We start from the raw sequence: 15833 nt of genomic DNA, 5'->3' as shown, positions 1-15833 counted from the left end.
GGATGCCAGTCCTTTAATAGACCCTCACCTCATATCTCCCACCAGGCTCTTCATTGGCCAGATACAACCCCTTGACTTCCTACGTCATGCCCTCCTCAAATGGCTCATTTAAGCATGTGTACAAGCCTCTGACCTTTCACCAGACCGACCTGAGATCTGGTTTCTGCTAAAGCTGGGGTGGGGGAGGGGGAAAGGTACACCTTCAATTCTGTGGAAACAAAACTCTTTCCCCCCATTTCTTACAATCCCCCCCCTTCTTATATTCAAATTTTTGTTTCCACATTTTTAATACTCCCTTACTCTCTTTCTGTTCTGAATTTTTCACCTTAACTATCACCTCTTTAAATAAATAGGGGAAGGATTGATTGACGCATTGACAAATCAAAGGAGGCAGTCCCCTTTGTAAATACAGATACAGAGACCCAAAAGAAAACAATAATGCAATTGTCCCTTTAAGATTCAAAAGTCTCTTCCCATAAGGCTGTCTGACAGGGAACAACATCAGTGAAGTCTTCAGGTCCTTGGTATTTGTTCCAGCCATCTCCATAGCACAGCATCTCAGCATCTTCTTGTAGGAACCAGCTTTCTTTCCATTTTCCTACAAAAGTTACCTCAGCACAATTTTAAATTACCATTTGTAATCCTTATAATCCTGATTATTTTTACAAATTCAAAATTGGAACCTTGGGCAATTGTTGTGTTTAAGAAATTCACATCAGAACCCAGTTTCTTATACTTTACATTAGCTCATTATGAATTTCCTCACCAGGAGGATGATATTTCACTAAGGAATTAACAACAGGCTCCAGTACATACATAAATACATTAAATTATCAATTTTTAACACAGTACCTATAACATCATAAACTTTTAGTCATGCCGTGTTTCTTTGATGGCATTTACAAAATAAACCAGAAGCTATTCTTCTCTTAACATTACTAATTGTAACAAAGCTTTAGACAAGCATGATATTAACCAAATAACAAAATAATATTCTCACAAGCCCTTTACCTAATTGTCTCCATACCATTACAAAGAATAAACACTACCCTAACTTATACAGGAACACTAGTTCCAGTCCTATAGTAACCTAAGATATTCCCATAATCAGTTATTTTAATAGATTTGTTACTGTACTTACAAAACCTTCTTATTGTAGAATTTGCTATTAAGAGATTAGGGACTCATAGTAAGGGGATGATGTTTTTCCCAGCTTCCTATCAACTCCAGGCAGAAGTTATGTCAAACTGCAAATTGCATTGAGCCAAGCTTAAAGTCTGCCAGGTTTCAGTTAAGGAAGTCAAGAGAGTCCCATCTCAGCAGATTCAGAACAGTTGCCCTCTTAACTTTACCGTGAAATAATACCTACAGTTCGCTTCCCCCCCCCCCCCCCCCCAAGGCTGCTGGCATCTTGGGTCAGCCTTCCTTGACATTCACACCTGGAGTTAGACTCGGAAAAAGTCAGTTAACAGTCCCATTAAGTCTTTGAATAGCAAGTTCCAGTAAGATATGACTATAATCTCACATTGCTTAAGGAACATCCTTAAAGTGATCCTTAAGTAGCTTGCATGCATTTCCTCCCTTGTTCATAAAATCTTCCCATTAAGATCATAAGTTATTGCTCTAACATATTTGCATCAGTTTCCCAGGCTTTTCTATTCTCCTCTAATTCTTATCTTTATGTTTTAGACGATGGACTGAATTCAAATTCAAACAACTATGTTTAACTTTTTACGTTAACGCCAGGATATTCTACAACTTTCTCTAAGGAAGACTGAAATTATTTTCCCCAAACTGAAACTGTCTCTGATTTAATTCCAGCAATTAATTACACTATTTGTATTAATACCCAATTGCTCTTATATTACTTTGAAACATTTAAGCACTTTATTCCACATAGATACAAAGTAACCTTAAATCCCAGCCTTAATCTGTGGGATAATGATTCAACCTTACATTTGTATCTTTATTTCAATTATGTCCAAATTATTCCCATTATTATTTAGAAAGAATGTTTTCCTTCATATGACTATATAAGAGTACCAACTCACCCATTTGACTAAAAACAAGATTTCACATATTTACATTGCTCAAATTTTCCATTTCTCCCCATAAAACCTTCTAGGTCTGTAGGTATCACAACTTCATAATAGTAAGATTCTGGCAGATAACTTTCCTTTCATCACTAACTACTTATTTCTGATTATAGAGAGCTGCCATAAAAAAAAAGGCAGCATCATATCATCTCCCCCAGAGGGTTGGTTCTTTTACATCAGATGGCAAGTTTTACTAATAAAAACTACCAAGGCCAACATCTCAAAACCTAATCTCATCCTAAAAACCCATCACTTTTTGCTGACTTTAAAAAGCCAGCTTTGGAAGGGAGCGGGGCCGGCTTCTAACCCCTGCTGTTTGTCCCTCTATCAGTACAACTTAAATCCTAGTAACTGCTGCCCCTCCCCCTTCCTTCCCTTCTACAGGTGGGGATAGATGAAGCTCCCCTTCTTATCTAGACCAAAGTAGAAGAGGGGAAGTGGGGGAAGAGACTGGGTCTTCAGGGCAGTCTCCACTTTTTAAACTTTAACTTCTTTAGAATTTCCTGTCTCTGCCTTATCTTTTATCCCTGGTCCCATCCAGGGACTCATAAAATTCAAGAATTTAAGTCCAAAATCCTTGTTTTAGGTAACAGCCTCACACTGTCTCAACACAACAACTATGGGGGCTTGGATAACCCCCATTTGTCTCCAGACTTTCTTATCTGCCTTAAACAAAAGAGGTTTCTGACTTTGATCTCACTACTGAAACATCTTTGTTACATATATATGTATACATATGTATGTGTACATATGTATATATATATTGCACAATTCTTAGCCTAACATCTAGATTATAAGAAAAATTGCTTTTTCATAAATTCCCAAATTATAACAACTCAATTCTTTGTTATTACAAAATTTCTAGATATCACAAATTTTCCAAATTTTCTATTCACAAAACTTCTTGTACCTAAATTTAACAGTCTCACAAATGCTGTTAAGTGATAGCAAAACAATTTTAACTGAACAATAACAGCTTTTTAACCCATTCATCATTTTTCTCTGATAGTACAATTTTAAACAACATTTAAACCATACAATGTACATTTAAACCATACAAATTTAATGCCTTAAACATTTTTATGTATTTAAAACTTGAATCTACCCATCAAATTAGGTGAATGCATTTTTTTAAAAGTCTCCTCAGACAGGAACTCACTCATCTCATTACCAAAACGTAGAGATTAAAAGTAATATTACTTGTTCATAACCAAATATAACAATTTCAAACTATCACATTTTTATCACATCCTTTTTTAAAAGATCGATTCATATATAACAAATTCAGGCCTCACAAGGGTATCTCAAATTTTACAGCCTAAGAGAACTCTAAAAATACAATTTAGAAATAAGATGACTTCAGTTACTTTTTCAGATTATCACATATACAAAGTATTGATCCTATTACTTCTAGTATTTATATATTAATACATTAATATATATATAAAATACACATATAACATATATTAATACATTAATACCTTAAATACATTTTATTTATTTAGCATTGTACAGCTGCTCCTAGCCAACTGTTGCCTCTGGCCCAGGTATTAGGACTATTTGCCTGGTCATGAATGAACTTAGAGAGAGAAAAATTATATTTTCGTATCATTACTTGCTTTTATAAACCATCCAGATTTGAATTTGGCACCCTGCTTTCTCCAAGCCTCATCTTATGCATTCCAATCCCTGACTCTAATTCTTAAGAGTTTTTACAAAAAGGTTTGAATTAAGAGAAGACCTAAGGAATTTGAAGGATGTGGTCCACTCCCCTTTCAAGCAAAAAGACCTTTGGACTCTTTAAGTCCAGCTAGTCCTCTAAAGAAAGATGAGGGGGGAGTGGTTCTTAAGAGCACATGGGTTTGCTGCTCCCCCACTCATCTTCATACTCACCAATTCTCTATACCAAGCTAAAATATCTTTAGTTTACCCTTCATCCTGCTGCCTCAGGTAACATGGAGGGGAAAATCCCTTTCAGTTGCTAAAGATAATTGACAAAGGTGAGTTGAAGAGGAGCACAGGATTATCAGCTGTACAGATCTCATTTCTTGGTGTATTACATTTGGGCCTGGCAGCCCTTTTGAGAACAAAGGAGCCTGCCTTTTAGATATGCTAATTTTCAGAGGGCTAACTTAATTTCCTATCCCTAGCTACTAATATAATTTTATATAAAACCTTAGATTACTAAGGTTTTAGTAACCAGCCTTATTTTCCTGTCAGGCTACAAGTTTCTTTTAGCTTCACCTCCTGATTGACCCACCCATCGTCTTCCAGTGTGGAGGGTGGGGGAAGGGGTGGCCAAGAGCACATGGACCCAGAACTACGTGTACTTAGCCGACATTCTACCCCCACCCAAATCCCACATCTCCAGCATCTATTTCTTCCTTTCCCAATCTTTACTGAAACTTTTTACCCTCTGTATCTCCAATTTCAATCTTTCTTTCCTAATCTTGACCCAAACTACCTCAAACATTTCAAATAAATAAGAAAAATTATACTCATCAGGCTTCTTCTCCAACTGCTTTTTACCTTAAAACTTAAATGACTAACAAAAACATTTTCTTAAACACACAGACAGGACTGCATGTGAGCAATTTAGAATTTGATTTTAGTCATAACTTCTAAGAGCTCTCTTCCTTTATGTTTTCTTGCCCTCCCTCAACCCCGCAAACTCAACAGAGCCAGCCCTCACATGGATTCCCTGTTTCTTGTTCGGGATTTTTTGAGAGCTTGCTCTAGGGTATAGAGCAGAATTTCCCTTATCTTGGAGACTAGGAAGGAGGCTCTCCCTGCCTCCTCCCCACAGATTAGGGTCTGGCCAAACTGTGCCGGTCTCTTGGTCCAGAAATCAGGGTGTCGAGGCTTAGAGTCTGAAAAGTCTTATTCAAGACCCCCTGTCAGGGTCCCCCCAAAACCCAAGCCTCCCAGTCTCTCCAATATCTAGCCAGACTCAACCAACCCCACCTTGAGAGAGAGAATTTTTACCATCTACCAAGCTTCCCAAACCCTTTTCCCTGGGTCAGCCCACCAGTGCTTTTCTTCAAAGCACTAGGAGAAATCTGTTCTCCTGACCCAGGTCAAATATTTTAAGATTTCTTTTCCATGTTCCAAGCAAATCCTATTTCTCAACTTGGGGCAGATCCAGACATGACAAAGCAGGACTCCCCCCACCCCCCCCAACCTTTCTCAGGCACCTGACTTGGCCGTCTATGGCCATTTTCCTTCCCTTTTCCCCCTTTACTCACATTCCTGGGTTCCCAAGGATTCCAGAAAAATACTCCCGGGAAATTAGCAGTCTGAAGAAGGAAATTTTTACCTGCAGATACCAGGGCCCACTGCAAAAGAGTAGGGGTGCTACCCATTCTCTGTGTGAAATATCTCTTTCTTCTGATGTTATATTGATCCCGTGAGGAGCCCCCAACTGTTAGAAACATACTCATATTGTCTAAGAATAAGCAAGACTCGGGAAGTCAGGAATGTTTTAATTATGATTTACATTTATTCCCCCGATGGATGCCAGTCCTTTAATGTCTATTAATCTCCCACCATACTCTTCATTGGCCAGATACAACCTCCTGACTACCTACATCATGCCATCCTCAAATGGCTCATTTAAGCATGCGTACAAGCCTCTGACCTTTCACTGGACTGACCTGAGGCCTGGTTTCTGCTAAAGCTGGGGTGGGGGAGGCGGAAAGGTACACCTTCAATTCTGTGGAACCAAAACTTCTCCCCCTGTTTCTTACACCCACTTTTAAAAAATTGACAGAATTCCACTAAACAGATTATATAAATGTATTAAAGGATGTAAGTTATCTGCAAGTTTTAATCATGTAGGAAAATCCAATTAAATAGCATTAGCAAACTCCAAGAAGTATGAGAAGTAAAAAACCACTAAAAATAAAAAAAACCCAGTATTTCTAGAATCAAAATGTACATTCAACAAAATGGCCTATACTTTTCCTTGGGAATTTGTGTAATTTAAATTTTGAGTACTGAACATATTTTATAGGCATAAGTACTAGATTGTTCATATCAGCATCACTAAAATTATTTCTGCTTGGTAGATAGCCTAGTAGAATAATATGTAATATTGTTTCAGAAGAAATATTTTTTAAGGGAGGATAGATTTTAGGAGAGATATTGAAATTGTTTGTATTTTAGACTATTTAATTTTAAAGAACTGTAATGCCCGTTTCAGTTATAAGCATTTGGTTTTCTATTCATTGTAGATTTTGTGGTAATAGTGAACATTTTACTATTTGAACGATAACAAAGCAATAACATGTTAATTTGCAGAAAACTATTGTTTGTTTTTATTTTCATGATTCAGCACAGTATAGAATTTGTAGATCCTTATGATTTCCTGTGATCATTTTTCTTTAACTTTGAATTTTCCTTCCAGCTTGTGAAATTGTAATGCACATAGATCAATACTTTGGAGTTCTTTGGTCTAGATTGATTTCTTTCTCATGAGATTTACATTCCACTTGTTATCAAAAAACACTTTGTCCCTATGAAAATGGTGCAATTGAATGGCATTTCCATATGAAGTGAAGGGGATATCAAATGCTTGGATTAATCTGGGCTCTAAAATGGCCTGTATACTTTCAATTAATCTGCACATTTGTTATGCAGAAGCATGGGAAAATGCTGATCTTTTAAGAATGACGTGACTACTGTGTTGCTTTTGCCCTAGTTACCAAGCTACACTTGAATGCAATAATTACAGTATGTTGGGATTTGGAGGAACTTATTTCAGTTTTTAGGGGAATGTAGTTTTTGGCTAATTAAAATATAATAAATAATGATCTTTTGGTATCCATTTTTTTTTTAGTTTAGTTTTCTTTTTGGATGATTCTATTTTGGGGAAAAGATTTATCTTCTTGTATATTGGGCATAGTTTAAATTTGAGGGGCAATGCAACTTGCAAATGATTTATTAACATTGGAAAAGATTTAGAATATTGTTGGAATCTTATTTAGATTGTTAAATAGAGCTTGCCACTCTTTTCTCTAGCTCTGTGCCGCATATGAAATTTTCCATTCTTGTTCTATATTTTATCAGTTCTTTTCCTCATTTGTCATATGAACATTGTTTTGGCCACATGATACTCTCAGGTGATTCAGTTTTCCTTCTTAGCTCACATGATGCTACAAGTCACAAATGTTTCGTTGTCCAAATATGTATTCTATGTGTATTCTCATTAGCCTAAGTGTTCCTACCTATATCCCTCATTTTTAAGCTCTGGCCTCTTCTCTGTTATGGTACTTTCTCATTCTGCAAAATCCTATGTTATTTCTTGTGAAGGTCCGAGATCACTGAATTCTTCATTATTAAAATATATTTAAACATTCCATGAAATAGCATGTGATTTGATTATATGTCGTATATATGTGTTAGAGGAATTATTATGTCCTGTCCATTTTCTGAACATTAGAACAGTAACAGAATTATTACACCTTGCAGGATTAGGACTTGTACCTTTTATCTGAAGTGTAGGAATTGAAAAATAAATGGCTAAATTATTGAATTTATATATTTAAAAACCATGGTACTTAATTTTGGTGAGTACAGGAATTCTATGTCAACAGGGCTTTAGTTTCATGTAAACACTGACAATGGTGCATTCATTAAAGTTTTTATTGTCATTGATGTTTACAGTGTAGGCCAGGTTATACAGACATTATGGCTTTGTATCTATAATGTCTTTTGTAAGAACTATCTGTATAAAAAACTTACTTGGCATCAGCTGGGACTCACTAATCACTTAAATACTTTTAAAAATTAGTATTTCTTAAATTTCATATTATTTTTAAAACCCAGGAATGCCTATTATCTATTTCACTTGGAATCTGAACTTTAAAATACATTTAATTGTCTGATTAGGAAATTGCTGGCTTTGAGTGTTTTGTGGAACAGAATATCATATGTCTGAAATGTTCTCCAGGAGGCTTTTTTTAATGCATCTAACATTTTATTAAATCTAACATTTATTAAAAATAAATGACATGTAAAATCTGTGTTGCTTTTGTAGTATTCATATAGTAAGTACACTTTGAAAATAACCTTTTGTGTTGAGGTTAAGTAGCAAAAGGATTACTGATCTTATGAAAGCAAGTATTAGGAGTCAGGAGATCTGGGTTCTAATATTGTTTTTTTCATTAAACTAACAAGCATTTTCACTTAACCTCTCTGTTGGCCTGTTTCCTCATCTACGAACAGTTCAATTAGATAATTTCTAATGTCCTTGCCAAATGTAAAATTTTGTGTTCTGTGGTTAGGATTTAAAAGTGGTTATTAAGTTTTCTGTGACTAAACCGTAGAATTTTACGGTAAAACAAAAACACACTTTTTACTATACTGGCATCCTAATTTTTTTCTAAATGTTCCACATTTTGTTAACTAGTTTGCTACTTCAGCACCTCGTTGATTATTAGCATATGTCCATTCACTATTTTCCCTCCAAAGTCTGAATGAAGAGATGTACTTTATTAAGCTTATTTTGTTTTATGTGAGCCACTTAGAACACAGAAAAATATAGACCTACTTTTAGAAGAATTGAAAAGGACTATATAGCTATTCTGGAGGACTATGCTTAAAATATACATTTTTGCATTTTTGTACTGGGGAAAAGATTAAACCACAGAGCAGAGGATTCCAGTAGGAGAATATACTGATTGTAAATATGAAAGCAAGGGTAAGAGTAGTCATACAATTTTGAACTTAGCAAACTTTAGGTAAAATTGACTGGTTTTTGACTTGTCAGTGCATATTCTCCAGCCTGAATTCACTAATGTTAAAAGTTCTTGTTTTATATTTTCTTAGTCATTTCATGCTAAGATATTTTTGAGAGATGGGATTGTATACAATTCAAAGTGTGCTGTTATTTATTTTGAGTTATTACTCTAAAAATAATGATAGGTAGTTCTGAGCAAGCTACATTCTTTCTTAAGATTCTTCTGGTGACTAATGGCATACATTTGTACATAGGTTGTTCAGAATATGGGTATAGTCTGTGGCTTCTTATTCCATTTCATACTAAAACTTGTTTTCCAGGAGAAAGAATTCATCTTAAAATGATCCAGATGAATTCTCCCATCTCAGAGTTAAAATATTCAGTTAAGTCTTTAGCGTACTATATTGATTTGAACATAGGTTGTAAACACAGCATATAAAAGACACTGTATAGGGGTAGGGTCAGTGGCAAGAGGATGATGGGGTGAAGTTTTCTTGGTGCATGAATTATTGACTTTTAGCAATCAGATCATTAGCATAGCCTGATCCTAGAGCACAGATTTCAAAGTTGAGTAGTAGCTTTGCAGCTACAACATATAGCTTGTAGAGGTCCTGTTTGGAGGGTGTTAACAAAGGCTAGGAAGATGGCAAGGAGATAGTAGTGTGTAGCATGGATTCACTGGATCATAGTTTTTGAAAAAAATAGAGCAGGGCTGTCCAAAATACGGCCCACAGTGGGATTTATGCAGCCCGCCTACAAGCATAGAAATTTACATAAATACTTTAGTAAACGAAGCCTAGCTACCTCAGATCTCTCACTAAAATGGCAAATCAAAATATATTGTCTGTTTCAATAAAAACCTAAGGTTGGACAGCCCTGCTATAGAGCTTTTATAATCTTGCCATTAAAAGACAGGATAACTTTTGTTTTGCTCTCAGTTGTTTGCCTGGGTATCATCTAGAATCTGAATCTTTGTGAAAATTAGCCATTTTATTGTAATTTTGCTGTACTCGAAAATGTATATGCAAAACCTGAGTCAAGTAGAGAAACTGAAGTACTAGTCTGATTAGAATTTAAGACAAGTGACTTGCAAAAATGATGTGTTGGGGCAGCTAGGTGGCACAGTGAGTAGAGCACCAGCCCTGGAGTCAGGAGGACCTGAGTTCAAATCCAGCCCTCAGACACTTGACACACTAGCTGTGTGACCTTGGGCAAGTCACTTAACCCTAATTGCCTTGCCTTCCCCCGTCTTAAAAAAAAATGTGTCATAGAAACAAGAGCCACAAAACCAATTATAACTAGATTATTTTCAAGTAAACCAGTTGGAAAGAAACAGATTTTAGTCATATTATGGTCTAAAAGTTTGTTTATTTATAACTAGTCTCCCATTTTGAAAATTAATGCAATTTAACTGCCTTTTCACCGCTCAGATTTTATTAGGAAATTCATTCAGTCAACCAATATTTATCAAACACCTACTATGTGCTGAGCAGTGTGCTAGGCACTGGTGATACAAAGAATGAAACACTCTCTACTGTATTCTCAAGGAGCTTATATTCTAAGAAGAGTAAACCAAATAAATACAATCTTTTTTTTTTTTCTGGTTGAGTATTTAGCTGCTTGGTCACTTTGCACTTAATTATGGTATTATATTCAAAAAGTGATATTTTGGTGGGACCTTGGGTTGTTACAGAATCCTATGGAAGTGGGTATGAAAATTGGGTTAAAAAAAGGTAAAAACAACTCCATAAAGATAATATAAAATAACTTGGGAAGTAATCTTACTCTTATCTGTTCTACCTTGAATTCAATCTAACAGTATTATTTTTTATTTTATTGACCTTCATACTGTGTGAGGCACTATGATATGTGTTTGTGTATGTCTATAAAACTTTAAAGAATAGACCATAATTTGCATATTAAAGTGAGTACTATTATCTTGCAAAATTATGTGTGTGTACTTCTTTCAATGGGGTCATTATTGCTCAAAAATTTTTTGGAATTGTTTTTAAAAAGATTTTTAGAGCCTATATTAGTCTTCGAATAGTTTCAAAAAAAGGTCTTTAGTTTTTGGAGAGTATGTTGTATTTTTGGAAATAATCAAGAGTATTTTAAAAATGAGGCCAGTATAAAGTAATGAAGTTTTTTTTTTTGGTTATAGCTTATAAACTAACTCTAAAGATAATTTGTAAAGGACAGTTCTAAGTCTCTTTTTGTGAGGTCAAAAATATTGTCTATACAGTATGCACGGCTATAAGGCACTGATAATATATAGTTAAAAATAGTTTGGGCCTATACTTTTCATGTATTTCTTCAAATATCAACATAATTAGAATAAAATTATCTTTTTTGAGGTTTCCGTGAAAGAGATGTTCCATGAAATTATTAGAGTTATTTGTTAATTAAGGTTTTATTTTCAAATAAACAGCTTTATGTGGATGTTTAAATCCTTGAATATTTTGGAGGCAAATTCATCAGCTTTCTTTGAGAAACATAGGATAAATAAATGGAATCTTATAGGACATTATGCATACCTAACTTTCATTTCTAATGCAATTTTAAATCCGTATCTTAGTTTGCTTATGGGGTGATAGACTAAAAAATTTTTCTCCTGGTCTTCTAAGGTAATTTAAAGCTTCTTCCTTTTGGGCATACTTTATACTTAATCCTTAAATAGTGTTCAAGTTAGTAGAGAGGATTTGTATTTCTGGGAATCTTGATATATTTGTCACCAGCTTGCTTGGTTATTACTGAAGGTGAATGAAATCTGTTAGAGCAAGTAAAAGTGTTGAATTAAGTTACTCCTTGCATGGAAGAGAATTATTTAGCACTGCAGCTGTATTTTCTATTCTAGTTCTTTTTGTCAACAACAGCAGATTAAATATTGCCACCCTCTCAAGTGTTAATTTGAGCCTTGAATAGTAATGGTGCAGCACCTAATGTCTCCCCAAAAATCGTTTTCTAAGAAGTAGAAAAAAGTGATTACCTCAGAGAAGAGATGGAGGAATATGCTAGATTAATTAGAATCTGTAGAGGCTTTATCACTGAGTGGTGTATTGAGGCTTCCCAATAATCTATAGTTATTCTTCCCCAATACATAAAACATCTAATGTTTCAGTGTATTAATGGTTGAATTTTGTCAATAAGAGAGCCTGGCAGGGAAGATCATTTCCCTGAGGTTCCAGAAGCCATTACAGACTTCTAAAAATGTAAATATCTTCTAGAATTTTGATTGCAAATAGAAATTTGCTTAATGGATCTTGGTTTTTTAAAGTATAACATTTATAATTAGATAAGCTGCAAGTATCTTTGCGAAATATTGAAACAAACAATGATAACTTCAAATGTAAATGTGTTGAAATTTTTTTTGACAAATACAAAATAATAATCTTTGTTCCATTCAGTTGCTGTGACTGGCTCATAAATGTTTGCCGAAGAAAGAAGGAACTGAAAGCTCGTACTGTCTGGCTTGGATGTCCTGAAAAATGTGAAGAAAAATATCCCAGAAATTCTATAAAAAATCAAAAATACAATATATTTACCTTTATACCTGGGGTAAGATTACTAATGATTTCTTGAAGGTGGGCTTATCAAAGGGCTATTAGTTTGCTTTTCATTAAAGACTGCAGAAAATAACCCTTTTATCCTGGAAATATTAGTAAAAAATGAGAAGAAGATGTAAAATTAAAATTGGTGTTATAAGGAACTGATCTATTTTCAAAAGTATATTTGGAACAGGCACCTGTTAGTAGAAAGGAATTTAAAATGAAAAAGCCTGTCTAGATTTTAATGGGTTTTTCCATTTATAGTTCAGATTTAAGCATAGTGATTTAATATAACTCATTAAATTAATAAGTTTACCAGGATACCTTTCAAAATAATTAAAATACTGAAAGGATACCAAATAACACCTTAAAAAAGTCCATACATATATAGTCTCCACTCTTTGTATTATTCACAAAGCCACATTTACACATGTGTAGAATTGTTTTATTTTTCTAATTTTTGGTTCCTGTTTCGGAGACAGATTATAGAAGGGATATTGTAGAATGATTCATATAAGTATATACATATATTCTGAATTTTTAACATCTTGTTTATTGGCAGATTTGTGCTATTTAGCTTTAAAATCTCTTCCCTACTTCAATTTAGAGCTGCTTTGTCCTTTACATTTTAATTTAAATAATCACACTACTTTATATTGGGTATTGATTTTTTTTCTCCATCCATCCAATAGTTGGCAAATGCTTGATATCTAATATGCTTCTTTATTAAAACACACAAAAACTAATGGCTCCATAATTAAAAGACTGATCTTTTGTCAAGGCAATAAAATGTCAACTGTCTTTCAGGCAGATAAATATTCTCATCTTTATTGAACGAAGCTACTGTTTTCTCCCTTGGTTTAAATTATTAAATACACACAGATTGGCTAAGCATTGTACATTTTCCTAAAGGTCACAAAGTTCATTAAGTATACAGTAAAGTATTGATTACTGTGGTTAAAAATCTGCAGTGCAGCTTAACACTGATCAGATTAAATTCATACAGCTTCCTAAGATCAGCCATATTTTGCAAGTACCTGTTGATTTGTTTGTGAAGCCTAGTATTGTGTGAATGTCTTATTTTTGCTCTGAATATATTCTTTTAAATTAGCCTTTTCCATATAAAATGTAGTATTTTTAAAAATGTTTGGTAGTTGCGTAGTAGAAATTCTGTTCTTTTTTTTAAATAATGGCAAGTTTTGAATTGCTAATAGATATAATTTATGTTGAATAGAATTTTGAAGAAATCAGTGGTGGGTAGGGAGAAAGATACTTATCCTGCTGAGATTAATTTATGAAATAATTGAAAACATTTTAAACTTAAATTGAACATGAATTATTACAAATGTAAACATGTTGTCAATGTAGCAAAGATATCTTAGTCAAACAAACAAATGTATAATGATGTAAATAACTTTTCTATGTAAAACAATTTATTAGGCTGAATGAACAATTTCTGTAATGATTTTTAGGAAAATGTTACTGTAGAAGACTAAGTTGATGTCAGTAAAATTAAGTTAGAGAGCTGGCCTAGCAACTGAAAACAGTGGGTTCAGATTTTACCTTTAACATATAGAGTGTGATGTTGGCCAGGTTACTAACTTTTCAGTACTATATACCAATGTTGTCAAATTCAAGTAGACATAGGGACCACCAATTCATGAATTCCTCTTGCCCACATACAGACTTAGTTTTAAAATGTAATACTATCTGTGTTTTATTGTAATTTTATTTACTTTGTTAAATATTTACCAATTTACATTTTAATCTGTTTCTGCCCTTGATTGTGTGTTTGACATCTACTTTCTACACAACTTCTTAAGACTCTAAGTCATGGTGGAAATGCTGACACTGCATTAGTAGAGGGAGTTCCTGAAACCAATTAAATTACAGGTCAGGAGCCCAGGTTTCCAGGTTTAGCTCAGGCCCAACTATATGAACTTAATCTTAGTTTTTCATTTGTTAAATAGTTTTATCCTATAGTACTTTTTGTGCCATTTATGGTGTTATTAAAAAGTACTTTGAGTTCTTTGGAATAAAGAGACAAATGCATTCAAAGGCAAATTCCTTATTTAAAAAAAAAATTAGCCATCCAGAAACCTTGGATATTCTTTACTTAGAAACTAATAAGACATGCAGGAATTTTTTAGCTACTTCGTAGATGTCCTTTAAAATTGGAAGTGTTGACATCGTATTATAATGGCAGAGCCAGATAATCTTTAAATTAAACGTTAAATTTAATAAAATGAAAAATGCATTTTAAACATAAATATATTACTCCTCCTTCCACATAGAGGTTTTTTACTGTCAGATTTATGTTGACTGGCTAATAATATCAAGAAGAAATTAAATCTTTCAGCTTAATTGAGAGGCGAAAAATTTGCCATATAAAGAATATAACTTAGTTGCTAGCAGTTGTGTTTTCAAATAAAAGTTAATTTTAAAATTTGAATTTATCATTTTTCAATTTATTATGAATTAGTTATCTGATTTTTCTTTATGGGTGGTATGGCTCTAGAAAGCCACACAGTTAATAACCTGTGGTTGAATAGTGGTCCATGTGCATTCTTTAACAGAGCTCTGAACTGTTTATATTGCTTTTTAAAAAATGTATTGAAATCATAAGTTTTTTCTCTTGAGAGTTCACATTAATTTTCTCCTTTCTTTTTCAGGTTTTATATGAACAATTCAAGTTTTTCTTGAATCTCTATTTTCTGGTAGTGTCCTGTTCACAGTTTGTACCAGCACTGAAAATAGGCTATCTCTACACCTACTGGGCTCCTCTGGTAAAAGAAAAAGTTCAATATTGTGTTCAATTAAGTTTAATATTATGAGCATATTTTTTAAGATTTTGGAATGCAATTTAATATTTGGTCCTATTAAGGTATAATATGACCAATTAAAAATGCCTCTTGTTAATGTAGCTTATTACATGACTTGAGATTTAAAAGGTTTTTTTAAAATGTAGAAAATTCTTCTAAATTGTGTAAGATATAGCAATATATTGGCCTTGAGAGATTGCCTAGAATTTTTAGATATTATACATCTGTGTGGAGGTTACTATTGCAAGTGAATGACCCTTTTTAGCGACTAAGGAATTTTGAATTAGACATTCTGCATTTGTCCCAAGGGTAGCACGTCAGTCTTGCTTGCCTAATTCCCTCCTGTGCTAATTGAGCTCCTGGGAATGATGTTGAAGGAATTGTGGGGTGTGTTTGGTTAGTCTCTTGACATCCTGACAGATAGGCACGTTTTTTCCCTTGGCTGATGGAATGTCAGTCATGAAGGTGAACATTTGAAAGGAATTGATTCTATTGTAGTCCATCTTTGTTGACAGCTTAGAATATGAAGTTTTTGATTTTTTTCTTTGAGAACATTGTAGAGTATTTAGAGTATTGGAGTATTGCTTATCGTATTTTTCATATAAATTATATACTACCTGTTATTTTCATC

The 15833-nt window shown here is 33.8% G+C and overlaps 1 protein-coding gene across 2 annotated transcripts in view; it reads left to right on the top strand.

The window, feature by feature from the left end:
- ATP9B (ATPase phospholipid transporting 9B (putative)) overlaps positions 1–15833 on the top strand; it is a 527294-nt gene that overhangs the window by 77765 nt on the left and 433696 nt on the right. For both annotated transcript variants that reach the window (XM_036766185.1, XM_036766193.1), the window contains exons 3-4: positions 12240–12390; positions 15053–15166. In XM_036766185.1, the coding sequence (XP_036622080.1) occupies positions 12240–12390; positions 15053–15166 (265 nt within the window). The remainder of the gene's footprint in view (positions 1–12239; positions 12391–15052; positions 15167–15833) is intronic.

This window comes from Trichosurus vulpecula, chromosome 1, assembly GCF_011100635.1.
Source record: "Trichosurus vulpecula isolate mTriVul1 chromosome 1, mTriVul1.pri, whole genome shotgun sequence".
NCBI lineage: Eukaryota > Metazoa > Chordata > Mammalia > Diprotodontia > Phalangeridae > Trichosurus > Trichosurus vulpecula.
The sequence above is the reverse complement of the archived record's forward strand: the minus strand, read 5'-3'. Positions and strand labels throughout refer to the sequence as shown.